Here is a 27393-nt window from a genome sequence, read left to right on the forward strand (position 1 = left end):
CTCTCTTAAGCATTTTTTTATTTCTCTGTTATTTGGTTTTCTACTTTGGTACACATGAGCTGCGGCTATATTTCACACAGAAGCTGACATATCTCATTATGACATGCCCCATAAAACAGAGCACATATAAATCACCTGGTAGGGTTTTGCTTCACCTAGTTGTTATTGCTAAAATCTTTATTTCTAAGAGCACAAAATGGAACATTCCTTGAATCTACAGATGAACAAGGACAGGGTAAGCAGCAGCCAGATCTGCCAGGATGGGAAAGAGGGACCAAAGACATGGGCTCCCTCGTGGTTGTCCACAGAGACATGAACAGCACAGATAAGAAGCCCAACAAAAATTTCAGAAAGGCCAGGGCCAGTGGGGAAACACTCCCGGATTACAGCCCATCTATCAGACCCCTCTGGCTTGCTCAGTCCTAATAGACTGTGACATAAACACGATTGCCCAAGGTGGCCTAATACCGAAGCCAGCAGTGCCTATTCTTTGGTCTTAATTCCTTTTATGAGTATTGTTTTATCCTGGAGCTCTAGACAGCCCCTCTCCTGGGCAGGAGCACTATCCATCCCTCCCCTTGCCAGCCCCCATGTCCCCAGCCAGTCCCACATCAAGACCCAGCCAGGCCTTGCCAGCTCTAAAATGTCTTGCCCTCAAAGGCCTGGAGATTAAAGGCAGAATCCAGAAACTTCTTCAGAGAAACCAGGTGTGTGTTCCTGTTTCCTGTGGCTGGTGCAGCCGCTGGGTCACGGCCAACGTACCTGGGGGAGAAGAGACAAGTTAAGGGGAGGTCTGGGCCTGGCCTAGCCACTACCCCAGGACTGCATCGGGTCTAATCCTGATCATCATCCTGCCGTATAGAAGAAGAGCCTGAGGCTCCAAGAGGCTAAGTGGCCTAAGATCAAAGGAGGTTCTCTCATTCAGTTCTGGCTTCAGAACAAAAACAAAGGTTTACTCTCCATAAGGCGGAACTGACGGGGTCCCTGATCTGTCATCAACAGTCACAAAGCCAGCAAGGACTATGGGACCCATCCCCTCAATTTCCAGTGTGGTCCAGAGAAGGGCAGTAGCCAGTTCTGGCTCACACAGCCAATGGGGCAGGCAGAGCCAGGATGGGGCTTCACGCCCCCAGAATCCCTTGAGCCCAGAGGAAGTAAGGCGTAGGTGGCAGATACCCCCCACCCAGCCCTGTACCATATGGGCCGCGCCCGGCTCAGGATGGTCATGAAGCGTGGGCTGATGTAGTCATAGTAGCCCATGTTCTTGTGCTCTTCCTGACACCACACCAGCTCTGCGCCTGGGTACTTCTCTGCCTCTTGCTTGATCAAGTCGAAGGGGAATGGAGAGATCTGGGGCAGGCAGGGAGAGAGCGGATTATAGCCAGGGGAAGGGGGCGTGCCCACGGCCAGCGCCCTAAGACAGTAGCCTCAGCATCCCTTGTGAGGCCCAGTCCTGCCCCTGACGGGCATGCTGCCCAAAGCCAGGGGGCTGCCAATTGGACCCCGTCCATTACCCTGACTGGGCAAGGGGCTAGGGTGCACCTGTTCCAGGCGGGTGATGGCCACTTGCTCCTCCAGGCCCTGGCTGCTCCGCTCCTTCACCAGGTCATAGTACACTTTTCCGGTGCAGAAGATTAGCCGCCGTACCCGCTCAGGAGCCTGCATCGCAGCCCCATCCTCAGGAATCACCCGCTGGAAGCTGGTCCCTGGAGGTCCCACAGGACATTGGCAGGGGCATCAGCTCCCAGAGGAACAATAACTTGGCCAGAGCAGCTTGAGAACCAGACCTACATCCCTGGGCCCCCAGGCTCTCCCTGGCCACTGAGACTAACCCCAGGTTTGGATCTGTGGCTGCAGGGGGCACCTCTTGAGACAAACCATGGAGCAGGGGACAGCTGACACCCTCAGACATCACACGGAGAGGAGTAGAGACAGGCTGGAGCCAAGGACACGGCCCCGGGAACATGAACATTTAAGGTGACAGGCTGGGGGTGGGGGGGCATGTATGCTGGGGAGAGCCCTTGGAGGGGACAGAGAAGGTGGCATCAAGTCCCCATCTGATGGCATCGATGTCTATCCCAAACCTGCTCCCCATCCAGTCACGCTCACCTCCCACATGCGCTCCCCAGCCACCGGATCACCAAGCTAGAAGGTGAGTCTGGGGGGTTGCTGCACATTCGTCCCTCCCTCCCTCAGCCCTGCTGTTGTCTGGGGGGCTGCTGCACATTCGTGCCTCCCCAAGTCCCCATCTCCCTGTACATTTTTCCTTCCTGGGCACACACCATGTGTCAGACACCAAGGCAACCATGCTGCAGAGAACCTCTGAGTCAAGCCACTCTAGTGTCCCCCAATCTCTGGTGAGGACTGAAGGACAGAGGGTAACTGGCTGCCAGTCCCCAGCAGAGGAAAGCAAGCACCGGGTGCTCAGGCCAGGCGGTCCACAACGTCAATGCCAGGGCTCTGAACCGCCGGCTCGGTCATCTGCCCACACCCGAGGGCACGCCCACACATATACAAGTGAAAAACACCTGTCCACGCTGCTGAGTCCCTTCCTGGCCAGCACCTGGCACTCTCCCTACTACCCAGGACTGTGTTCTCAGACGGCTCTGCTCTGGCGAGCCTCAGGGCCCCACCTCAGCCCCTCCCTGATCCTCCCTAGATCACAGCTCAATTCGAACACCTGGTCCTTCAGATACTTTATCTGACCCTCAACTCCTAGGTAAAGGAGTCTGAAAGCTCTTGGAGGAGCAGTGGGTCCCCAGGGCCAGCAATGTGTATTTGGTTCAGGAGTAAAAAAAAAAACCTGAATAAGTAAATGAACCATACTCAGTGCCCTGCCATCCTAGACAGGCCTGCACCAGGCCTCCCTCCTCTCAGCTCCCCTAGCATAGCCGGGTGGGCCCGGCTTCTTGGCCCAAGTGAGCCAAGCCGGACCTCGTCAGGTGGCTACCATGCTAACCTCCCAACCTAGCCGCTGGTGGGGACAGAGCCCGGAGCTGCGACAGAGGTGAGGACAAGAGTCCGAGGAGCAGAGGGCCATGGGCCACCAGGCCTCCCCCATCAGCCACCTCCCCGGCACACTTAGGCACTTACCAGATACCATTTGGTCGAAGCTGGACTTGGCCTCTGGGTGCCTCAGCAGAGATTTGGGTGTGAAGATGATCAGCTGGAAGGGAAACATGTGCCCATCTGGCCCGAGCCCCCGCCCCTGGGCCTGGCACTGCCAAGGCAGTGAGCAGGGCAGGCAGCTCACCGGCTTCCGGAAGGGCAGCAGGACCTGGCGGCGCAGCACGTGGAAGTAGCTGGCTGGTGTGGAGCAGTTGACGACAATCCAGTTGCAGTCGTAGAGCTGGCTCACTTCAAAGTCCTCCGTGAACACCTGGGGGGCCGGGGTATGGCTGGGAGGCGGCCCACCTATGGCACCCATGCCCCGGCCCGGCCCCAGGGGAGGGAGCACTTACGGGGTATGCATCGGAGTCATCATTGCTCATCTGCAGGAACCTCTCAGGCCTTGCTGAGGAGTGTTCTGGGCCCTGAAAGCAAGTGCCAGATGGCATGGCCTGGCCTGGCCTAAGTGCAGGGACCCAGGGCACAGGGGAAAGTCTGGGTGGCTTCTTAGAGGAGGTGCCCTCTCTCTCTGGAGCCTGAACCACAGTAAAGAACCAGGAATGTGGAAGAAGAGGAGAGGGAGGATGTCTTCAGAGGAGGGTCTGGTCATGTGAACGTGTGGGACAGGAAGAACAGGTAAAAAGGCCAAGGTGAGGTGCTTCTTCCAGAATGTTCTGGAATTGGCAGTTGCCATTTACTGAGTACGTGCTGTGTGTCAGGCACAGTTCTATGGACCCCATACACATTATTCACTAACCTTGAAAGCAGCCCCATGGTGTAGACATGTTTCCTCACTTTACAGACGAAGGTGAGTTGCAGAGATTAGGAACAACCCCATGGTCACCCAGCCACAAGGGGCAGATTCGAACCCATGACTGACTCCTACTCCTGTTCTCACCCACGTGGGCGGCTCTGCTCGATGACAGCAGCCGGACAACACCACAATGACCTCCAAGGTGGCCCCCCATGGGACGAAGGTGATCTGTCCCACAGCCCACAGGCACCAGTCAGGCTGCCCCACCCTCCCCACCCAGCCTGGCTCAAGTTCCACCCCGTGCCTTTCCAGCTACCTGCCCTTGGGCAGGTCCCTCCACCTCCTTCCTCATGTGTGAAGTGGGCAACAGGACCGGCCGCCCAGTCCGGTTGGGAGCATTCCACAGGATGACACAGGCTACGCTGCTCAGCGCCGCGCATCCTGGCTCCGACAGCAGAGTGATCAGTCCCTGACTGGATGACCAGTCCAAGCGGCACAGGCCCGCAGGGACATGCACGGCAGCCCAATCATCCGGGGGGGGCGGGGGGGGGAAGGCCCTGCCCCCGGTCACAGAACCAGGCTGGAGGCCGCACGCACCCTGCTCCTGGCTGCCCCTGCAGCCCGCACGGCCCCACACGTCCCCTACCTGGGCGGGCTGCACACCCACCAGGGGTCTCGAGGGCCCTGCTCCTGCCCTCCCGCCCCCACTGGCCTGCGCACCCTCCGTGCTCCCTCTGTGCCGCCACTCGGCAGAAGACCAGAGGACAGGCCGTACTACACGGCGTTACGTTCGGATCCCAGCTTCTAGCCGTGTGACTTCAGGCAAGCCCCTCTACTTCTCTGCCTCGGTTTCCCTCATCTGGGAAGTGGGAACAAGAGCTACTTCATTAATTCGCTGTCAGGACCGGAAGAGCTCACAGAGACGGTGTGACACAGAGCAAACCCTCAGACGTGCCGGCTGCTTCCATCGCTCGTGACAGCCGTGCCACCCAGCGGCGGCACACGTACGCGGGCCCCACCCTGCGCAGACCCGTGTGTTCCGGGGGCCCGGAGGGAAAACACCGCCCAACCCTGCAAGCAGCCAAGGGCCCACCCGCCCTCTCCCAGGCGTGCCAGGGCCTTCCGAGCCCCCGGGCACCACGTGGCCCTCACCATGCCCTCCATGCCGTGGGGCAGCAGCAGGACGATGCCGTTGTGCCGCACCCACTTGGCCTGGCCGGTGCTGATGAACTGGTCGATGATGCACTGGGCCATGTTGTGGAAGTCACCAAACTGAGCCTCCCAGAGGACCAGGGCATTGGGGCTGGCCATGGCATAGCCCAACTCAAAGCCTAAACAGAACACACAGAGACAGAGCCCGCCGCACATTGTCACCAGGTGGCAGCGGCTCCAGGCAAACCCAGCCCTTGTTCATACACTCTCCGTGTCCCCACCCATCCTTCCCAGCAGGCCAGCAAGAGCCAGGGGACTCCTTGTGGCCCAAAGGCCAGAATCTCCCTTCCTGGAAGCTCACGATATGCTCAGAGATGCCACCCTCAGCCCTAACCTCACATATGGCCAGCTTCAGCCTTATCTAGACCAGAAGCCAAGTCCAAAGATACCCTGGGGAGGCAGCAGGCATCATCTGCCAAGAGGAACGCCCCAAAATATGTGCAGTGCTGCCAAGTGGAAGGGACGGGGTGGGGGGCTGCTCGCTGCAGGATTCCTGCTTCTCGGAGGAGGCAGTAAGGGAGGAAGCAGGCCAGCTGAAGGTCAAGCCAAGGAAGAAAGAGTACAGAGGACACAGTCCTGGGAGCCCAGAGCCTCGGGAGGGTCTCTTGAGAGAAGAGCGGCTGGGTGGTCATGGTCAAAACCATAAAGGTAGGACAGCTTGGGATGCAAGACCCTCTCTGGTCCCCAGGTATCGCAGGGTCTGCCTGACCTGCAGGCAGAGTTCTGACCCACCCAGGACTCCGTACTCTGAGAGCGAGCTGTTGCACACAGTGTAGGGGGCCTGGTCAGGCCAAAGGTGGTTCATGGGGACACATGTCCTCCGGTCAACTTCCTGGTCATGGAGAACGTGGTGCCGGTGACTGGAGAGAGACAGATGGGGAAGGGATGGAGGGCAGGTGGATTACCACCTGTTCACCCAGAGCAGGTGGGCCAGGTAGCAGGAGACAGGCAAGCCTCTGTCACGGTGCCAGGAAACCTGACTGAATTCCAGACGATGGTGACACCAAGAAAGCCCTGGGAAGCCAGAGCAATCTGGTGTCTCTTCCAGGTAGCCTCCCTTCCCATCCCAGTGGTAATCCCACGGGGTCAGAGAGGTGACCAAGCAGTCTTCTGATGGCTTGGCCCAAGAGCAGGGGCTGGAGATGCTGAGAGGGTTACCTGTGACAACCTCAGCCAGCTAAGGGCTCCCCAGACACGGGCCAGGAAAAGGAGGAAGAGCCGGCTCCACCCCAGAGCTCTTGGGCTGATTCTGGGAGACCCCACACACAGGTAAGCTCTCAGCAATCCCGTGGGGTGTACGAGGACAAGGCTAATGCCCATGGGGCCCCAGGGCCCAGAGACCACTCTCCCATCCTCACCTGAACGTGCCCCTCTCCACATCCTGCCCACTGAGCCGTACGTGGATGCCCTCCTTGAGCAAGGAGCCGAAGGCCATGTACTCCGCCAGTGCCCAGTCCACCGTCCGTGTCTTGGTCATGTCCGCACGGCCCCGCAGGATTCGAGAGAGGCCTGTAGGAATGAACAGCCAGCCTGAGGGATGCAGGGGCTTGGCCACCCCAGCGGGGACAGCCATCGCACCAGGGCCCTAACCCAGGTGTGTATGTACTCAGTATACACCGCTCCCACAGAGCAGGGCCTTAGCAGGCCACAGGAGACCCAGTGCCGGGCAGCCCTCCTCCGGCACCCCCACTCCACGAGCAGCCCTGAGCCCACCATCGCCCCGCCACCAACTTCCCTCCCTTCGGGAAGAAGGAGCAGGCGTCACTAAGTGAGCATCTGCCACATGCAGACACCGTGTGCACTGAGTCAGGAACATTCCTCACGGGTCACCTGCCAGAGTGGTGCTGACTGTCCCCACTCTCCAGATGAGGAGACTGAGGCTCAGAAGAGGGAACGGATTTACGCATGACCACACCACTGTAACGGTGTTTGGATCTGAGCCCAGGCACCCAGCCCAAGCGGGGCTCCTGCTGGCCCTACACCTATACAGGCCCCATGTGACGAGCACACCGAGCAGGCAGGCCAAGAGCCCGGGCCACCGTGCACACTGTGGAGGAATCCCACAGGCTGGTCGGAGCGTGGCAGGCACCCACACCACCGGGGGGGCCCTCCAGGCTGCCCAGCCAAGAGGTATAGCCAGCAGCCACCTACTAGCCTAGGTTCACCCAGGAGCGGCAGGCTCGCCCTCTCTCATCCACCCAGACCACCAGGAGGCCCAGCGCTCCTGCCGCTTCCCAACATTCCAGACCCAACCAGCCCCTCCACGGAAGCCCTTGCTTCCCTGCTCTCCTTCTGTTTGACCCACACGCAACCCCAGCAAAGGCACTGCGAAAATCCAAGGTGCCCAACATAAGCCTTGGCCACTGGCACCCGGAAGGGGGCAGGGCTTCCCAACCTGCCCGCCCTGAGAGGAACTATTATCACGGGCACCTCGCAAGAGCGCCAAAGAGGCTCCAAGAGCTCAGCGGACCTGCCAAGCCCCAAGTGGGGACGCAAACGCGGCTCCGCGGCCCCTGAGCACCATCTCCCACAGGGCACGGGCTAGAGCCTGCACAGCAACCTTACCGCTGTGGATCTTAAAGTCCTCCACGGGCACGGAGCTAGCCACTTCGCCAATGTGGGTCAGCACGTCCTCGGGAACGCCCGTGGCTGGGCATGTCATGCTCTTGGGCTCCCCATCCACATTGAAGAAGCCTGAGAGGGCAGAGACTCTGTGTGCTTCTGGGCGGCGGTCAGGCCTCAGATCCCCTGGTCAGCCTACCTTCCCAGAATTCAGGGGCCCACCTCTTCCTTAACCCCACCTGCACTCAAACCCTGACCCACCCTCGGGACCTGTGACAGCTGACAGCCACATCTTCCCCTGGGCCCCTGTGGGGGCTGCTCCCTGGGCCCAGGGTCACAGCCATCTAGCTCCATCCCACAGAGGCCCTCTGAGCACCCCTCCCCCAGGCTCTCTCCACTCTGGAGTGCACCTGCTTTGGCTCAGCTCTCCCTTTCCAGAGAACAGCTGGTTGCATATGCGCCCAGGGCAATGCCATCTCTCCTGTACCCCGGCCCATCCCCACCTGCAGGAATTAGCGCCCCCAGCCTCAGGAGTCTCAGGGATGGAGCCCGCAGCCTCTGGGCTGGGCCACGACTGCCCTCACCCAGGACCACTGCAGTCCTGGTCCCAGGCCCAGGTCAATCACTCTCAGCCACACACCACTCACTCACCAGGCCAGGGGGAGTCCAGCCAGTGCTTTATATGCAGGATCTTTTTATCCTTGGACCTGCCATATGCCTCCTCACAGATCCTGTCATATTTGGCGATTTCTTCCTGAAATCAGGGTGAATGCAAGAATTGAGGTAGTGATGGCCTGGATAACCAAAAGCTGGATCAACATGGACTCGTAAGCCCTGGTCCCCTTCACTACACTACATTCTAGAACTGTCTGTCTACTGGCCTGCAGGGACCCTGTGCCCAGGGGCCAAAGTCTCAGAGTTAAGGGGGATCCCTCCTGCTCAGCAAAGGATTTGCTGGAGGTTCAGAAAAGACTCACAGTGCTTGCTCTCAGAGCTCCCTCAAAGCAGGAGGACCAATGCATCCATAGATAACTGTGGGGACAAACCCAGTTCAGGGCTGCCTCCTGCAGGAAGCCTTCCTGGACTCCTGCCTGAGGCTGAGCTTCCCCCACATGGCAGCACTCACTGTCCCACCAGGCTGTAAATGTCTTTGGCTCTCTGTCCCCCTTGACAACGAGGGGCTGCTGGGGACAAAGACCATATTGGCTATTTCTTGAAATCACTGCCAACATCAGCAAATACCCCAGGATCCCGGCTCTGCCAGAGGCTTATCTCAAGCATCCATGCAGTCCGCCTGCCCACCTCGAACTCTTGCAGGGTGACTGTGCCCTCAGCAATGAGCTTGTCCGCGTACTTCTTCAGCACAGGCACCTGTCTGTGGATCTGCTTGTACATGAGCGGCTGCGTGAACATGGGCTCGTCCATCTCGTTGTGGCCACGCCGGCGGTAACAGACCTGCAAGGACAGTGTGGGGAGGGGCTCAGTCCCTGCCCCCAGGCTGTGCAGGCCTAGTCCTTGCACAACAGGGCGCGGGGGCGGGGGGGGGGGAGGCCGGCAGGACATGCCCTTCCAGGCCCCTGAAAGCCCCCCACTACCACGTATCACCGAAAGCCCCACCTCCCAGCCTTTGCAGAGACTCTCTCAGTGGCACTAAACCTTCCAGCCAGGAAGCACTCCCAGCCCTCAGTGCCGAAGACACTGCAGACCTAGCCCACTCGGTCACAGCCACCCCCACCCTGGTCTCAGCCCCAAACCCACCAAGTCCACCACCACATCTTTATTGAATGTGTTCCTCCACTCGGCTGCCACACTGCACACGTATATCACGGCCTCTGGGTCATCCGCGTTCACGTGGAAGATAGGTGCGTTGACCACACGGGCCACATCAGTGGGGTACGGTGAGGAGCGGGCCATGCGGGGGTCTGTGGTGAAGCCAATCTGCAGAAGCAGGGGGAATGGACAGCGCCTCTGGAGAGCTAGACAGACACCACCTGCCTGGGAGACTGGTGGGTCCAGGAAATCGGGGGGATCTTTGCCTTGAGGTCCGTTAGGTGTGACCAGGAGGGACATGGCACAGGAAGGGAAAAGAGTAAATGATCCCTCAATCGGGGCCTACAGCAGGTCCTACAGCGATGGCAGCAACACCAAGGTAGCCTGCCTTTTTTCCCATTTCATCCGGTGGCAGGTAGAGCGCAGGCCTGGCTAACCGCCAGCCCCGTCAGCTGCTATGTGTGCAATGCTAAGCCAGATACTCTAATCCCCAAAGCCTCAGTTTCCTCATCTGGTCAAAGGGCTCATTAAATACTACTTCACAAGGTTATTCTGTGAAAATTAAATGACTTCATGCAAATAAGGCAATTAACCCAGGGTTTTATAGGCTCAGAAGAGCTATTAGTAAGCATAGCTGCCTGAGGAACAAAGGCCTATGACCACTGTGTTCTCAGACTGGTTCCTAGAGAGCTAAAAGGAGCATCTGGTTTCATGCCCAGCCTCTGTGCTAGTTACATCTGTATGCCTTTGTCCTTACAACGTTCTCCATAGTGTGTGTGTGTGTGTGTGTATTTACATGTACACGTATACATATAGACACAAACCAATTTCATAGAGCAGGCTGGGGAGAGCAGGGATCCTGCCTGAAGTCACACTGGGGAGTGGCAGAGCAGTGGGATTAAAACCAGGATCATCTCGGGGCACCTGGGTGGCTCAGTCGGTTAAGTGTCCGACTCTTAGTCTCGGCTCAGGTCATGATCGCAGGGTCCTGAGATCAAGCCCCACATTGCGCTCCATGCTCAGCACAGAGTCTGCTTGTCCCTCTCCCTCTGCTCCTCCCCCCACTTGCTCTCATGCGCTCTCTCTCGAATAAATAAAATCTTAAAAAAAAAAACAAAACAGGATCATCTCAAAAAAAAAAAACCAAAAAACTAGGATCATCTCACACTTCCCCCCAAAAGTGCTACCTAGAATTCAGGAATGGGGGACACCAACGAGGTCCGCCAGGCAGCCCAGGTCCTCACCTGGTTGTTGACAACCACATGCACAGTACCATTGGTGGTGTAAGAGGGCAGGTCACTCAGGTGGAAGGTCTCATACACCACACCTTGGCCAGCGAAGGCAGCATCCCCATGAACCAGGATGGACATGACCTGCAGGGCCGGATGTGAGTCAGGAGGAGTCTGAGCCTGTGCAGCCCAGCACTGTGTCCTACAGTACTAAGATCCAAGCCCTATTCCTCTGAGCCCACCCCTCAGAACCCAGTCCTCAGAGCCCAGTCCTCAGAGTCCACCCCTCAAGCCCAGTCCTCACAGTCCACCCCTCACAGCCCAGTCCTCAGCGTCCAGTCCTCACAGTCCACCCCTCAGAACCCACTCCTCACAGTCCAGTCCTGCCAGCCCACCTCTCAGAGCCCAGTCCTCACAGCCCACCCCTCAGAGCTCAGTCCCTCAGAGACCATTACTCTATCAGAGCTCAGCACTCGGAGCCCAGCCCTCAGAGCGCACCCCTTAGGAACCAGGTGTGTTCACCTTCTTGCCCTGGGCATCCCCTCGGTAGAACTGTTCTGCCTTCGTCTTTCCCTGCACCACAGGGTCCACGGCTTCCAGGTGGGAGGGGTTGGCCACGAGGGACAAAGTGATATTTCTGTTGGTGACCCGGTTGATCCTCTCATGGTACATGCCGAGGTGATATTTGACGTCTCCAGAGCCCTGAAGGTTGAGGCAGGCTATGAGGAACCCAGCCCTCTCACCGCAGACAGGAAGACAAGCAGACATGCAAGCCCACAGTGGGGCTGGGACATTTCCTGGATTCTGCTCCCTGGGAAGGCTGTGCTATTCCTGACTGACATCCTACCCCTCCTTGAGAAAGACAGACAGGTTCCCCTGGGCCTGGGCTCAGGGGCCAGACAAGCTCCCTCATCAGAGGCCCTCCGCACTGTCAACTACCATCCTCAGCATTAATGACAGTGCAAGCAGAGAAATGAAGGTGCTGGTAAGAACAGTGGCGTGGCCTCTGGGCAAATACTGGAGCTGAACCCCTACCTAATTCCTTACACCAAATAACCAATAATGTATACATGACAGATGAAGCCATAGCATAGCAGAGAAAAACATCATATTTTATATGATCTTGGAGTAAGGAAGGCCCTTCCAAACAATGTACAGAGCTCAGAAGCCATAAAAGATAAGGCAGCTAAAATTTAATAAATCTGCCGAGGGCGGGGTAGCAAATCCATGCACAGTGTTAGGGGGGAAAGAATCAAGCTGAGAAAAATATTTATAAGACAACTGCAGGCAAAGGGCTAACGCCCTCAATATATAAGACACTCTTACAAATCAGTAAGACAAAGCCCCAAATCCCATAGAAAAATGAGCAAAAGCCATGAAAAGGAATTTACAGAAAAAGAAATATACATGGCTTAAAAACATGTGAAAAGATACTCAACTTCATAACAAAGCAATATGTTAAAATGCAATCATTTTTGCACCTATCATATTGACAAAGACAGGAAGATTTGACAGAGTAAGGGAGGACAAAGCCTGGGACCTTCGCACATGCCGGGGGTGGGCCTACTGGTGTCTTCAAGCTCTCTGGGGGGACGTTAGTCTGGCTACAGCATCTCTCAGACACCATCTAACAATGTCCTCACACACGTGTGCAAAGAAACTCATTCAGCAACTTAACACCCATCAACTGGCGAGGCGCAACCCAGGGGCCTGCTCGAAGCTCGGAGAGCTCCCATGTGCTGCACGAAGCCGCGACAGCTCATTAAGTGAAAACAGCAAGGTGCCACGTGCTATCACAAGCTGCCCCCCCATCTCCCGGCCTGTACAAACAGGTCTGTCCCGGACGGATCTGTGGGTTGGGACCTGTGTGGAACATTTCTGGAGGTACACACCTTAACACAAACACTGGCCACAGAGGAGCCTCTGAAGAGCAGGCGAGGGGTCTCAAGAAGGAAACTTAATCTCATCGGATACACTCTTTTTTTAACAATGCTCATATTTTTTAATTTAAAAAAATTGTAAATACTTTTTAAAAAAATATCCTTTAACCAGACTTTACACAGTTTATACACATCATCTCTTTGATTCCTCACAACCATCCTGGGGGGCAGGGGTTTTCATCCCCACTTTACAGAAGAACAAACTGAGCCTGGGAGAGATGAAGGTGACATTAGAGCGAGTGCTCTGATCTCTGATAAGCAAAATGAATGGCATCTTGGGGAGATTCTGGGCTGGAAGCCAGCAGATGTGGATTCTAGTCCCTGCTTTGCCTAATGCACTGGATGACCTCGGAGCAGCCATTTAATGTGGTTCATTTTAACAAACCAGGCACCCGTCCTGGGTGCTGGAGCTTCGGGGATGAGGTCCCTGCCCTCATCCTGCTACCAGCCTAGAGAGGAAAACAGATACACACACATGTGCACAGGCTGGAGAAGGCCAGAAGAGAGATGGTACGGAGGGGAAAAGGGGTACAGGGGAGGAAGGGATGGGCTTGCTGCCTTGAGGACCAGGAGAGCCACCCAAAGGGGAGCCAGGCAGGGCTGTGAAAGAGGCAGAGAGCAGAGAGCAAGGCCGTCTGTGTTCAGGCCCAGTGTGGGTGACGGCATCAGGGTGTGAGGTGTGCTTAACATACGTGCAGACCAGGAACGGGCGTGTGAGCAGAGAAATGTTTCCTCTGCTCCTCACTGGGCGCAGGAAGCTGTCCTGGCCTCCCAAGGCTGTCCTGGGCAAACAAATGAGTGAAGAGACCCTTCTGGGCTGGCAGTCAGGACCCTGGTACAGAGTCCGGCCACACAGCTAAAGTAACTGTCTTTAGGCCCTTCCCTGCACCTCTCCAGGCCTCAGCTTCCCTAGCTGAACATAAGGAGGCTGGTCCAGATTGCCTGAGGGCTCTCCCAGCTATCAGAGATCATAGCACTCACTCTAAAACACCTTAGTGACCTCACACAAACATACCCATTTTCTTCCCACTTTTCTGCATATCCATCCATCTCCAGGTCTGTTTGAGCCTAGATGCTTCTGGTCCAGTCCCTCCTTAGCGCACCTCCCAAATATCTGGGACCAGGGTTTGGCACCTACCTCGTCTGCCGCCTCCAGCTTGGGGTCAAACTGGCAGAATATCTGCTCCAGGTCCTTGCGGATCACGTTGGCCAGCACATTCAGCCTGCCCCTGGAGCCACAGGTGGTAGGACTCTCATCTGGCACAGAGGCCACCTCCCCCCAGAGCCCCAGCATCCCCACACTCCTGCCCACCTGGGCCTATCAGATTAGCATGGGGGTCAGGGAAACCCTCCCCGTCAGGGGAACTCTCCCTGTACAGTCCGAGGGAGGCCCAGTCCTCTCATTCTGTCTCAATCTACAAGGTATGTGAGTGGTTCTAGCTGGCCAACTCCCCCAGAAACCCCTGTACATCCCACTCAGATTCTGGAGGCCCTCATAAGCAGAAGTCACCCAGCCTCATGGCAGGATGCACACACCCCCACTCCCCCCAGCCACCCCTACATCCCTGCCCCATCCCATCTCCCTCCCCACCCCCAGAAGCTGAGCCTAACCCAGTACCTCAATCCCAATCTGCTAATGCATCAGAGCTGCTCAAACATGACTCCCAGCCCAGCCAGCAGGTCAGATCCTGACCTGATCCTAAGGTCAGGAGTTACCAGGGGACCTGTCCAGGGGAGCTGAGGTCTAAGGGTGGGGGTAGGAAAGCAGCCAGAGACCAGGGACTCTCTAGTCCGGCCTGGACTTCCCATCAGGATGCAGTTTATTCAGGGGTGGGCACCAGGCTGATCAGGGCACAGGGGAGGACTCAGAACTCACCCCCCCCATAGCCCACCAGCAGACACCAGCCCCAGGCCTGCACACACCCTGGCCCAACTTCCAGCTCCACGTAGCCCTGTGACAGAAGGGCAGCCCTCTTCCAGGTGGACTTCTCCTATGTTCGGGAGGGGGGGGGGCAGAGCTATGAGGCCAAAAGAGCTAAATGAACAACCCTCAGCTCCTTTGGGCAAAGCCTTAAACCCTCCCCTTACCCCCAACTATGGAGGTCTGGCCTGGAACAGCCCTTACTCAGGCCAGAAGCCTGCCCAGCACCATCACATAGTCCCAGAACTGCCCCTGACTGCCCAGTGCCATCCTCCCCGAGAGATCCACTGAAGCCGTGTGTGTGGGATCTCACACCACTGGGCCAGCTCTGCCTGACCCTCTGACGAGACACTGGGCATTTCTGGGCCCCTGAGAGCAAGGAGCTGTGACAGACAAACCCCAGGCTCCTGGCAGGCTAGCCCACCGGATGGGGACCCTCTCACACTGCATCTGGACACCTGGACACCCCTCATGTTAGTGCAGTCCAGGACTGGCTCACCTGTGAGCAGATGGAAATGGTCACAGGAAATGCTGGGGCCCTGCCTCCGAGACTGCTCAGCATGTCCTCTTACACCCCGTTCCACAGGACCTCTGGCCACCCTGACTCTGTCCCCAGGCTGTAGTCCTCACTAGGGCATAGGCTCCAGCTCAGAGGCTAGCACCCAGCTGCTAGGCCAGCCTTCCAAGTCTATCAAGGTCTCAGGGAAATGTGCAGTCAGCTGTGGCCAGGGGAAAAAACCCTCAGCTCACCTCCAGAGATCCCCCTCCGGGGGACGCCAACCCAAGGCCACCTGCCCAGGCCCTGCCCTCGCTTCCCTGGGATATGCTCCTCCACAGGAACCTCAAGAGGCACGATACACCCCTTTTCTGAAATTTTGACCCTCCTGGGGACAGTGGCAACATGGGGAGAGAGAAACTAAGTCTGAGCAAACACGGTTAGTCCCTGCCTCCATGTGCTTTTGGCCAAGTGCCTAACTCTGTGATGAGCAGGCCCTAGGGCCCAGGGACTGAGAACTTTCTAGGCTATCCTACCTCTATCCCCAGATTCCATCAAAACCCCTGCTCTGATTTTCATCCCCTCCCTTCCACCTCATTCTGCTGGGCCTAGAGAAGAGACAGGCTGTGGAGGAGCAAAAAGGGGGCCCACCTGTGTGGCATCCCCAGGATGACATTCTCGATCCCCATCTCACTGGATTTGTCGATTATGGTCTTGAGGGCGGGAATCATGACCTCACAGCCCTCCAGGCCAAATCGCTTCTCAGAGGACCACTTCCGGGCCAGGAAGTCTTCAAATCTGCTTGGGGAGAGGAGAAGGGAGAGGATGGAGAGGCTGGGGCTCACAGGGGGCCATTCATGAGGGCCAGAGCTGGATGCCCAGGACAGAGGAAGCAGCAAAGTCACCTCCCTCTGCATAATCAGGACCTGCTACCAATATCCACCACCAAGGAGCGTAGGTCAGAGGGAGGCTGGGCATCTTCCCAGCCTAACCAAAGACTTCTGCCTGCACCCAAACCCAGCTATCACCCTCACTTCCCCTCCCCCTGCTCCCAGCCCACCATCCTGCACACACACACTACACAGGGCTCCCTCTCCATGCCCCAAAGACCCCCTCACCACTCAACTCCAACTCCAGCCTGCACCTCACCACCAGGGATCCATTCTGCACCCAGCAGCTGAGCCCCATGCTCTTCCTGGCCGCTGCAGCCCTGCTCTACCCAGTTTCAGATGACCAGTGGGCAGAGCCAGGTGGCACCCCACCTGCAGGGAGGCACTGCTACACTCGCTCCATGTAGAGACATCTTCCTGTCCAAACATTCCCACAGCCACTTTCCATCACTTCTGCCCCTGCTGTCATGTTCTCCTGGAGGCCATGCCTGCCCACCTGCCCCCGTGCTGCTCCTACGGGCTTCCCAAGGCCAGGGGATGAGGCCCATCCAGTCTGCCAGTGATCCTGGCTTCTTAGCCAGGGCCTGGAGCAGCCCCTCCAACCACGCCCGCCACCCAGGGTGGTGCTGAGGGCCTGACCTCATGGAGCGCACCAGCCGGGCCAGCAGGGTCCGCTTCTCCTCACTGGAGAACTGCATCACGCCAGGTGTCTCGAACTTCTGCCGGACCCACTGGCACTGCTCCACGTCATTGATGAACATGAACTCCAGGCCGATGTGCTGGCAGTAGGTGCTCTGAGGGAACAGACAGGGACTCCACAAGGAGCCAGGAGGAGGGACAACTGTCCTGAAAAGGCAGCACCCTCCTTCCCTCTAGCACGCTCCAACGACTGCCAGCAGGGCTGCCTGACACACCCGCCCGTGCTCACCTCCAGGCGTCGAATGATCTCCCGCAGAGAGAGGGTATGTTCAGACCCCCCAATGAAGGTGGTCGTGGGCAGCTGGAACTCCTTATCTAGGTCAGCCTCCCGCAGGTCATAGAAAGCTGACGAGGCACACACAGCCCAGGCAGTAGAGGGGAGGGGAAAGGGGTGAGGGGTCAGGCTCCGGTGGGGCCCAGCAGTACCCCTGGACCTCCCACCAGTTCCAGCTAAAGGTCAAGGACTCTGTCCGCAGGTGCAGGGAGGCTGAAAGTCAGAGCCCCGCCTGTACCACAAGGTGGGGCTTGGGCAAGTCTCTCTAGCTTGCTGAGCATGGTGCGCCAGCTAGGGAAGATGGGGAGACAACACAGTGAGGTAGATGGGCAGAGGTCAGAAGAAAGCCTCTAGGGCTGACTGCTGGGCCCCAGGCCCCAGAGGCCAGTCAGTCCCAGAGCCCCTCACTGGGCCCCAGGCACCAGCTGGCTCTGGGCCTGCCAGAGCATCAGGAACTCTCACCCAATTTATCGATGGTTGTGATTAAGTCTGAGGGCACAAAGGAGTCCAGGTCTGCATCCAGAATGCCCAGGGGGTCCAGCTGGGCCACATGGTGGCCCCGGATCTGGGAGGAAGGGAAAAAGGTTGGGGCCAGGCTGGGACACAGATGGACAGACCCTCACCAAAAGCCACGTTCTGGGCCCTGGCCCCTCATCCCCCACTTCAGAACCTCAATTCTCCACACGTCTCCAGCACCCAGCCACTGCACAGTTGCCGAGGCCATGAGCACTAACGTGGCAGGAGCTCAACTCTGTTGTTTTTTTTTTTTTTAAGATTTTATTTATTTATTCATGAGAGACAGAGGGGGGGGGGCAGAGGGAGAAGCAGGCTCCCAAGGTGCAGGGAGCCCGATGCGGGACTCGATCTCAGGACCCTGAGATCATGACCTGAGCCGAAGGCAGACGCTTAACCATCTGAGCCACCCAGGCGCCCTGGAGCTCAACTCTGTTTAAAAGCACAGCACGCAGCTTTCAAAAATAAGGATGCATACACAAAAGGATTAACTGCAGCAGTACTGGCAGTCACAAAATTCTAGAAACTTCCCAAATGTCCATCAATAGAAGACTGGCATATGGATATGGGAAACCCACACACGGGAGTACTATAGAGCTGTAAATAAAAAGTCCCTATGTGCTGCAATGAGGCAGTCTCCACAAAATAGTGTTAAGCAAAAAAGCAAACTGCAGAGAAGTATGTGTGGCAAACTCTCCATTATCTAAGAAAGAGAAGATTCGAGTAAATACACACATTTGCACGTATTTGTATATATACAAATAAATATATGCATTAGAAGAATACATCATAAAACAAGAAAAACTATTATCTGTGGAAAAAGGACAAAATAGGGTAGAATGCCAGGGCTAGAAGCTATACTTTTAAGAAAACATTTTGCTTTGAAGATTTGATTTTGGAATCTTGTAAATATTTTATACCACTATAAAACAAAATTAAGTTTTAAAAATTAAAATAAAACAAAAACAAGTGAATTCATGTATCCATCTGGTCACATAACTACACAATCGACTAACAGAATATCCCCAAAAGGCAAATAGAACTCCAGGAAAATAATATTATAAATTCATTTTTATTAGTGGTAGTGGTAGTATTCGAGTTATACTGTAAAACTGCACTGTGTAGACTGTGGGAAAATCAAGTTCGTCATTGTTCTGATGTCTTTGGGAACCTCTACTTTTGGCATCTTTAAAAGAAGACAGTGACATAAGATTAATGAGGACAAGGACAAACCCTAAGTCCTGCGTCTGAAGTACGTGGAAGCATCATATAAACCCATAAATGTGTTATCTTTAAAAAAACAGTACATATTTCCTGGCTCTAACCACTAAAAGGGCCCAGAAGGCATGACCAGACCATAGCAGTGACACTCCCAGCACTCCCTGAAGAATTGGCGGGTCCAGGGCCGGGCAGAAATGCACAAGATGAACTCAGAGCATCCTGTCATACCAGAAAGCAAAGGGGCGCTCAAACTGCTGGGCAGGGAGTAAGGACACATTCGGACAATGGGAAGGATGGTATCTGTAACAGATGAAAACTCATCAAATAGGTTTAAATTCATACATTCGTATCGGACCATCTTTGGAGGATACCTCACACTTTTGAAAATCAGCCAATAAAATGAAAAATCAAGCACTGATCCTGCCTTTCCTAAGCCATTTGCACCTCAGGATAAATGGGGTTAACAAAGTAAGTTTTTCCTGATGGAAGCATTTCAGGTAATAAACAAAGAAAGGTAGAAATAGACTATTATCACCCTTTTTACCACTCCTAATGAATTAATGTGTCCAGGAAATAATCATCCAGAGCTGCTAACTGATGAAGTACCCATCACCACCAGGAAGCTGATTTTAAAACAAAAAAAATCAAATCTGTATTGGATAAAGCTTCTAGATGTAATTACCAATTTACAGAAATTACACGGGACAAAGGGACAGATGAAATGACACCATGGGGATGCAATCAGCAAAATCCAGACTCAGGAAAACTCTACAGCACAAACCACACACACAACACACACACTAAATGAATGAATGAATGAATGAATGACAAGGAATACACACAAAACCAGAGAGGAATCCGTAGAGCACAAGAGACTCAAGAACCACATCAGCTTATCACAACCTATGGCTTTATTTGGATCCTGATTCATTCAAGCAGTAAAATCATGAGAGAAGCAGGCAACCGTGAATACCAACTGGATATCTGATGACCTTAAGGATTACTGTTAACATTTTTAGGTGCAACGGTGATATTGTGGCACATTTTTAAAGAGTCTTTATCTACAGAAATACATGCTGAAATGTTTGATGTGAATGAAATGGTATGTCCAGGATTTGCTTCAAAATAATCATCGGCCAACAGGTGAGGGCCCGGGGTGGTAACAGATGAATCAAGACTGGCCCTGTATTAACGGGGGTGGGATTTGCTACACAATTCTTCTACCTCTTCTGTGTTTGAGAATGTCCATAATAATAAATGTGAGGATTTTTCAGTACTGTGTGTTGATGAGTCAAACGAGAGCTCTCGCTCCTACAGACCTGCAAGGAGTGACAGCCCACCTGGTGGGAACTCCCTCACGTCAGGCACAGCTTTTGGCAGATTTCTACCCTAGAAAAACACAGTAACACGCCTGATTTCAGACACTACCCTGCTTGAAGGACTCTCCAGTGCTTCATCTTGGCTAAAGAACAAAGAGCAGCTGAAGAGCTGGGAACTGTGCTGAGAGGACAAGGCCCTCGGGCAGCACCATGAATGTTACCTTGTATTTAACATGGAGCTTTGTGTTCTTTGTTCTTGATTTTCAAAGTAAATGGTTAGCTCATTTTCTGACTCTTTCAGCCAGCCAAGAACAATTACTACTTTTTTTGCTTTGCAGGTGGCCCACAATCCACAGGTCCTCAGGCATGCAGGGAGGCCCAGCCCTACAGCGTCTGTCTTCCATCCCGGGTCACTGGTGCACAGGCAGTGAGGCTGCCACCCCAGGGTGCCTCACTCGGAGGCAAGGCACCATTGCCACTGGCTAAGGCCTCCCCCTCCCCTGGCTCCTGCGGTGGCTTGCTGCTCCTTCCCATGGAGTCTCTGCCAAGGGCCCCAGAATGCCCTTGCCCTTCCTTCTGCATGCCCGCCTGACAAGTTGCTCTTATGAAATACTTTCTGCCACTGATTCCCAGAGAGATCCCAAACGATTACACTTGTTATGGAGGGAACACCCAGAGCAGCTCTCCAATTAGTCCTGTTCAGTCAAGACCAAGAATATGGAACCTCATCAAGATGCTTCGTCAGAGCAGGGGCCCAGCCTGGGGACCGAGCAGGGGAGAGCCGAAGTCTCCAGAACAGAGCAGCTGGTAGAGAAGGAGCTGTTTACTGAACTATCCGTTTGTTCATTCATTCCATAAACCCTAATTAAGCGCCTGCTGTATATCAGTCCCAGTCCTCTTGAATGCTCAGTCAAGAAGAGAAAACAGACATTAAACAAGGATCGATCTACTCAATTTTTATTCAACCTTAACCGAAATTGATTACTAAGTACCACTCTAGGTGCTTGGGGCATAGTGGTGTGTGAGACAGATAGCACTCCATGAGAAAGACCAAACAAAAGACCAGGGAGTAGTTAGTGATGTGAACAGTTACATGACGACGAGTAATGGGAAGAGAGAGCCACCCGATAGAGGACTCAAAGAAGGGCTCTCTGGAGGAGATGACGCTGGAGCTGAGCCAGCCCCGTTCCCATCAGCACCTGGCCGCACGCCAGAAGCCAGTCCCGCCTCCAAGCCTGGGCCCTCCCAGCCACTCACCTGGTAGGCCCGGATCAGGGACTGCACAGCCAGGTGGTCCTCTACCAGCTTGCTGGTGTCGGTCCGACTCGAGACTGCTGGCCTGCTCTCTGGGAACCGTGGCTGACCCGGGTCACAGGCACCTTCCTCACTGGCTTTTCGGAAGAAGCTGTCCCAGGACTGGGCAGAGGCAGAAGTAAGAAAACAGTCAGTCAAGTCAGGGCCTGGGAGGAGTCGGGGGTGGCCCTGCCTGGGGGCCCCAGGGGGTGTTGGGTGTTCCTTCACCACTATAGCTCTTAGGACCTTCCCAGGACCCTGCCGAGACCTCTTACAACCAGCCCAGGGCCTCCCAACCCGAAGCCCAGATCTCTTCGGTCCCCAGCTTGGAAGTGTGTTGAGGGAAGGCTCTAACTTGCGACCCAGGGGCCTCAGGTGTGAAAGAGGCTTCTACCCTGGGGAAACATGCCCTCAGACACTGTGCGTTGGCAAGAGGGCAATTTGGCAGGCAGGGCCTCAACATCTTCAATGAATGTAACTTTTTTTTTTTTTTTAAAGATTTTTAATGAATGTAGTTTTTGAAGCACCAATTCCATTTTAGTAATGTATTCTACAGATGTACTGATATAGGTGTGCCTGGAGGTACATACAAAGATGTTCCTTACAGGACTGTTTACAAAAATGACAACATAAAAAAAATCTAGGGGCACCTGGCTGGCTCAGTCGGTAGAGCAGGCAACTCCTGATCCTGGGGTTGTAGGTTTGAGCTCCACATTGGGTATACAGATTACTTAAAAATAAAAATAAATGAAAAATAAAATCTCAAAAAAAAAAAAAATCTAAGTGGTGACCAGTAGAAAACAGGTCAAACAAGTGTTGGTACATTTAGATTCTGGAAGATTATGCAGTCTTTAAAAAAAGAAGGTGCATTTATTACTATGGATGTGGAATATCACTAAGATATGCGACTGCAAAGTGAACCAAGCAGAAGACGGCATGACTGCTACTGTTCGTGTGGAAGCCAAAAGCAGATGTGCATATGCACAAGCACCTCCGTGTTCCAGTGTTTTCTTCTCCACACCCTCATTCGAGAGAACCAGGTGGCACAAGCCCTCTGGAAAGCAGTTTGGCGATGCCCATGAAAATGTTATACCCAGAGCCTCTGTGACCCAACAATTCCACTTTGGGGAACTGATCCCGCAGATAGTTGTGCACGTACAAGACGACAAATGGACTAAGTGATGCCCTGTGGCAGTGGTCGTGACAGCCAGGGCTTGGAAATGAGCGAGAGGTCTGGCGGTGGGGACAGGTGTGGCACATCCATACCACGGATCACTATGCAGCTGGAAAAAAGAACAATGAGGCTCCTGATGCACTGACATGGAAAATCTTGGAGATGTATACTAATAAAAAAAAGCCTGGAGACGTTGTTTTTGTGTACAGTGGGGAATTGAGTTGTTTGCAATAAATTTACCTAATGGATACAGAAGAAGGATAAAGGATAAAGAAATTTACTGAAAGGATACAGAAGCAACTAAGAATAAACTGGGGGGCAGATAGGTGGTCGCTGAGCAGACAAGGGATGGATTGCGAGGGAGACTTTTTACTATGTAACCCCACACTTTCTGGTTTTGAGTCATGTTATCACTTTCCCCTGAGAGTGAGTGAAGAGGAGGGAGAACAGCTTTACTTCTCACTCCTCGCAGTCATCTGAGGGGTTTTTTTTTTTACCATCAGCAGGTATTTATTCAGCTCAGTACATATATAAACACTTCTGGCCCTAACTACGCAACAAAGAGCCCCCTGGCCACAGCACAGCATGACAGAGGGGGCAGGGGCGGGTCTCAGACCAGGTGTGGCTGAGCAGGACAGGATCAGGGCTTCTCACGCCAGACCACCACCTACTGGCTGGTTCAGCAACAGGACAGCCACAGACTCTCCTCACCCAACAGGAGAACAAGGCTTCTATGAACAGGGACGCTGGAGGAAGCGAGAGGCAAAGAAACCTGCCCAAGATCACACAGCGGGCAAGCCGCTTCTCCCCACGGCCCCCTCCACAGCCTGGCTTCAGGAGCTTCCCTCCTGCACAGCAGGCAAAGAGGGGGTGCCAACCTTGTGGACGCTCTGGGGATTTTCCAACCAGGCGAAGTACATCTCCTCCATGTAACTGGAGCTGCCTCCACGTTTGCCGCTTGGGAAGGTGGCCGGTGGCCCAGAGGACCTGCTGCGCCAGTTGAACATGTGGACATCGTGGGGGGCCAGGAGCCTTGAGGCCTGTGCCCCAAGCCGGGAGGGCAGCAGTCTCAGCTGACTCATTCTGGACACAGGCAATGAGGGAGAGGCATAAACCACAGACCAGAATAAAGGCTCCGGCAGCCACTATTCCCTCATCCAGCATTTGTTGGTTCTACTGGGCAGGTGGCCCCGGGCTCGGCATGGATGGGACAGAGGAGAATGGGACGGTTGGCCAGCCCTCCCGGGGTCACTGCCTAGTGGGAGATCCCAGCTTGGTCAACTTCACCAACAGCTATTCAGCATCCCTGAGCCCCAATCCTGCCGTGCCCCATGCACCCCAGCCCACACTCCCTCTCTGCTGTCCCCCTAAGCCTGATAGAGAGACAAGTACCACCCAGGCCCTGCCCCAGGGAGCATTGAGCCTAGGTCCCGAGCCCACTCAGAGGGTCACAGGGCATGTGCAGGCAGTACACCCAAGAAAGAGTGGGCCCCAGAGCTGGCCACCCTGGAACTCGAGCAAGGGAGTCCTCCAGGGGCTGGCGTGTGCTATGCCTGGCCAGGAAAGAGCCTGAAGAAAGGGGTCTGGCCGGGCTGCACTATCTCGGGAGGCCTATGGCACTGCTGGGTCTCTGGTCACTGTCACCAGAAATGACTGGTGTCTTTCCCTGACTGCAAAACCAGCCCACAGCACTCTCCCAGGCCAGAAAGCCAATCACACAGGCCTCAACGACCCCACTTCACAGTGGGAAAAATACAGTCTCAGAGAAGGGAAGGGCACTGGGGCACAATGCAAGGCAGATCAGAGGCCTGGGCCCATGCCCAGCCCACCGCGGCTCTCAGCTGGAGCCACCCTCTCTGGCTCCACTACCCTGCCCAGAGTTTACACTCAGAACCAACAGCACTCAGGACAACCCACAGCTCAAGGGGTACATACAGGCTGGAGAGGACCTAGAACGAGAACCTGTAGCTCATCTCGTCCCCATTATGTCAACTGCCCTTTGCCCGGGAAAATTCCTGAATAACCAGTTTTAAATACTGCTTCCTCCAGCCCCTCCGCAGCCAGACAATAGGTCTGAGAGCCTGAGAGCCTCCTCCAAACCTGGCAAGCCCTGGGGCTCCCTATCCAGGCCAGATGGGGGTTGACAGGGCCCACTAAGGCCACCTCCTCCTACACAGGATTTGTAAAGTAGGACCTCTGTTTCCCTACCCCCACCCCCACAACGGTGAGCAGAGCTCCGTCCTCTGCTCCAGCCCAGCACTGCCTGGACACAGAACAGCAACCCCTGAATCCTCATTAACACCCTTCTTCCCAGAGAATCCCAGCCTGTAAGTAGGGTCCAGCACCAGAGCCACCCCACCAGAGGTCATGTAGACAGGAGGAGCCTGCTTTCCCTTACGCAACTCAGTCCCAGAAAACATGCCTTCTGGGGCATAACTGGCTCCCAGGTCCTACCTGGCCGTGAGCCAATACCCTAGACAGGGCTTCCCCACCCTACCCCTGCCCTTTAGCTCAACCAAGTCACCAGAACTATCTGACTGGCCTTCTACAAGCCCTTCCAGCCTGCTTCCTCCCCCTCTCCCTCCAAACTCACATGAGGCAAAGAGAAGGGGGTGGTCTTCTCAAGGGAGGGAAAGTAGGCTCCTCCGGGAAACCAGCAGGAAATCTAAATAGAGTAAAATTAAAAAGCAAAAATTTAGTCCCGTGAAGGGAGGAAGAGGGTGGGTTCAGCTAGTACCTAAGCCCACAGTGCCCCAAGCTTCCCACATGCTCAACCCCTGAAGCTTCAGGCTGCAAGCCCAGCCCCACCAGCCGATGAGTCCAGGCTCCACAGCAAGGGTCGCCAGGGGCTGGATCTCCCTTAAAGAAGGCCTGGGCTCTGGGATCAGAGTGCCAGGGTCCCAACCCCCTGCTCTACTTCTGACTGCCCTAGGCAAATATAAGTATAGGGCTGACCCAGCCCATATGGCCATAGGCAATGAGGGAGAGACATAGGACATACTGGCCTAGAAGATCAGAAGAATGTAAACAAGCCAGGAAGCTCTAAAGCAAAGGAAACCAGACACCAACAACATCCACTGCGGGAATAAAAATAAGAGCACACAGAGTGTGAGCACGGATTCTGGGGCAGATTCTGTTCACTTAACCCTCTCAATAATCTCATGTGGTGGGCACTTAGAGTAGCCCCATGTTATGAAAGGGAAACTGAGGCACAGAGAGACTAAGCTGGTGAGCGATGGGGCTCTGTGTGCCCTCCTCACTGCAGAGTCAAGATGTAAACCCAGATTTCCCTTAACCACATGCACTCTCCAAGAGCCTCAGCCAGAAGTGCACGTTCTACCAGCACCCACCCCCACTCCCACAGGAGAACAGGATGGCTAGGGTGGAAGTGACAAAGCCTGGCTGTGTCCAGAGTGGCCTAGTGCAGAACACTGTTTTACATCACTGAATGATCTGGAACGGCTGCTGGGCACTGCTATGGCTTTCACCCAGCCTGGTAGGAGGGCAGCCAGCTGGCCACCCCTGCCCCCATTCCCACAGGGCTTGAAGACCCAGGAGCCCTGAAGGGGTGGAAACAGAACCAACCTCAGCCAGAGCCCCTGCCAGCCCTGCCAGGTCTGGTCCACACAGGCCAAGACAGCAGCAAAGAGTTAGAGTCAGGCATTCTGTGAACCACCTGCCCAGCCCAGTCCCCAGTGGACTAATAGGTAGGTTGCTCTGGGCAGCTCTTGGGGGTCTCCTCTCTAGGGACAAGGTCACTACCATCCCCACCCCCACAACCATAACAACTGCAGGCATGCTGTCCAGGAAGCCTCCCACACACAAGGCCCTGCCTGGGCTGCCCTGGTGAGGACTGCAAGGCAGTATGTCCATTGTAGAGATCAGTTAACAGAGATCCAAAGAGAGGAAAGGCCCTCCCCAAGACCCTGAAGCCACGCAGCAACGGAGGCTGGACTCACATTGCTGCAGGCCGACTCTGGTTCCACATTCTGAAAACTGGGTGGGCTTTTCTCAGAAATAAATCCAACTCTAGTTTGCTGAACCCAAGAGAAGGCAGACTCCAAGGTAAGGAGCAGGGCAGGGAGGAGTGTGCTTATTTCACTGGCAGAGAAGGAGGGCCTGAGCTAAAGCCCAGAGGTTGTAAAAGTACAAAGGTAGTCGGGATCTGTTCCAAGAGCCTAGGGCATGTGTGGCGAGGAGTTGCAGGGGAGAGGCTGCAAGGGCGGGCTTGGGCCCCTAGGTGGAGGGGGAGGGGCTCAGAGTGGGACCCGTAGAGTCCGGTTTATGCCCACCGCACCTTCCCCTCTCCCCCGACATCTCCCTGGGGATGAGAGAAGCACTTCCCAAGCTGGCTGCGACCTCTGGCCCATCCTGCCTCTCTCACGGCCTCAGTTTCCTCATCTGTAAGCAGAGACCCTCGTTAAAGCTGTCTACGAGGCCCCGCCCCCAAGAGGTCCTGAGACTTGGAAAACTGCCTGTGTGTCCCGCCAGGTACGTAACGCCGGACCCTCCCCATCCCCAGCTCCGCTGCCTTCCGCAGGCCGGCCCCTTAAGAGGGTGAGAAGCAGCCCACACCCCCCTCCCCCAAGGCCACAAAAGGCAGCGTGGTCAGTCTGTAGTCTTCGGGCTGGAAAACCCACGCTGAAGCCTGAAACCCCACCGTTCACAAGGCTCTCCTTCACGCAAAACACTGCATTCAAAGGGTCGAACATGCGCGAAGGGCTGAGGGTCCTTGCAGAGGCCGCGGCCAAATAAGGGCGGAGCCAAGGTCACGCTCACCCCCCACCCCCACCTCCCCCGACGGGGCCCCATTCAGGACCCCGGGTAGCGGCTCCCCAGGACCCGAGAGCAGAGGGGCCGCATCCGAGACGGCAGGAGAAGAGGAGGTGCATGGACCCGGAGTGGCGGGGCCGCCGCGCTCACCGGGCCGGCGAGTCCGCGCAGCAGCGCAGTCCTGGAAGCCGCGTCAGGGGCTGGGCGCAGTGGGTGCGCGACTTGCCCAGCCAGTTACCTGGATC

General features: G+C 55.3%; 1 protein-coding gene across 1 annotated transcript; it reads right to left on the reverse strand.

Annotated features, from left to right (window-relative positions):
- OGDHL (oxoglutarate dehydrogenase L) lies at positions 1-27393 on the reverse strand. Its single transcript, XM_045876260.1, has 24 exons — positions 27299-27393; positions 24969-25040; positions 23254-23458; positions 21166-21324; positions 17318-17420; positions 16811-16926; positions 16522-16676; positions 15644-15790; positions 13714-13804; positions 11158-11337; positions 10651-10779; positions 9395-9574; positions 8939-9091; positions 8288-8390; positions 7640-7768; positions 6433-6583; positions 5807-5934; positions 5015-5193; positions 3462-3533; positions 3254-3379; positions 3094-3166; positions 1543-1706; positions 1196-1350; positions 1-762 (listed from the first exon to the last, which is right to left on the reverse strand). Exons 3-24 carry the CDS (start codon positions 23455-23457, stop codon positions 639-641), a joined length of 3021 nt encoding a protein of 1006 aa, XP_045732216.1. The 5' UTR covers position 23458; positions 24969-25040; positions 27299-27393; the 3' UTR covers positions 1-638.

The sequence above is a fragment of the Mirounga angustirostris genome, unplaced genomic scaffold, assembly GCF_029215605.1.
Source record: "Mirounga angustirostris isolate CCGP_5_RB_7025 unplaced genomic scaffold, mMirAng1.0.hap1 SCAF_6, whole genome shotgun sequence".
NCBI lineage: Eukaryota > Metazoa > Chordata > Mammalia > Carnivora > Phocidae > Mirounga > Mirounga angustirostris.

Coding starts and splice junctions, on each gene's coding strand:
- OGDHL (XM_045876260.1), bottom strand. CDS start 23,457: ATGAGTCAGCTGAGACTGCTGCCCTCCCGGCTTGGGGCACAGGCCTCA. Junction 16,927..17,317: donor CACAACCATCGATAAATTGG/GTGAGAGTTCCT, acceptor GTGCCTCGTCAG/CTTTCTATGACCTGCGGGAG. Junction 763..1,195: donor AGCCGGGCGCGGCCCATATG/GTACAGGGCTGG, acceptor CTTCTCCCCCAG/GTACGTTGGCCGTGACCCAG.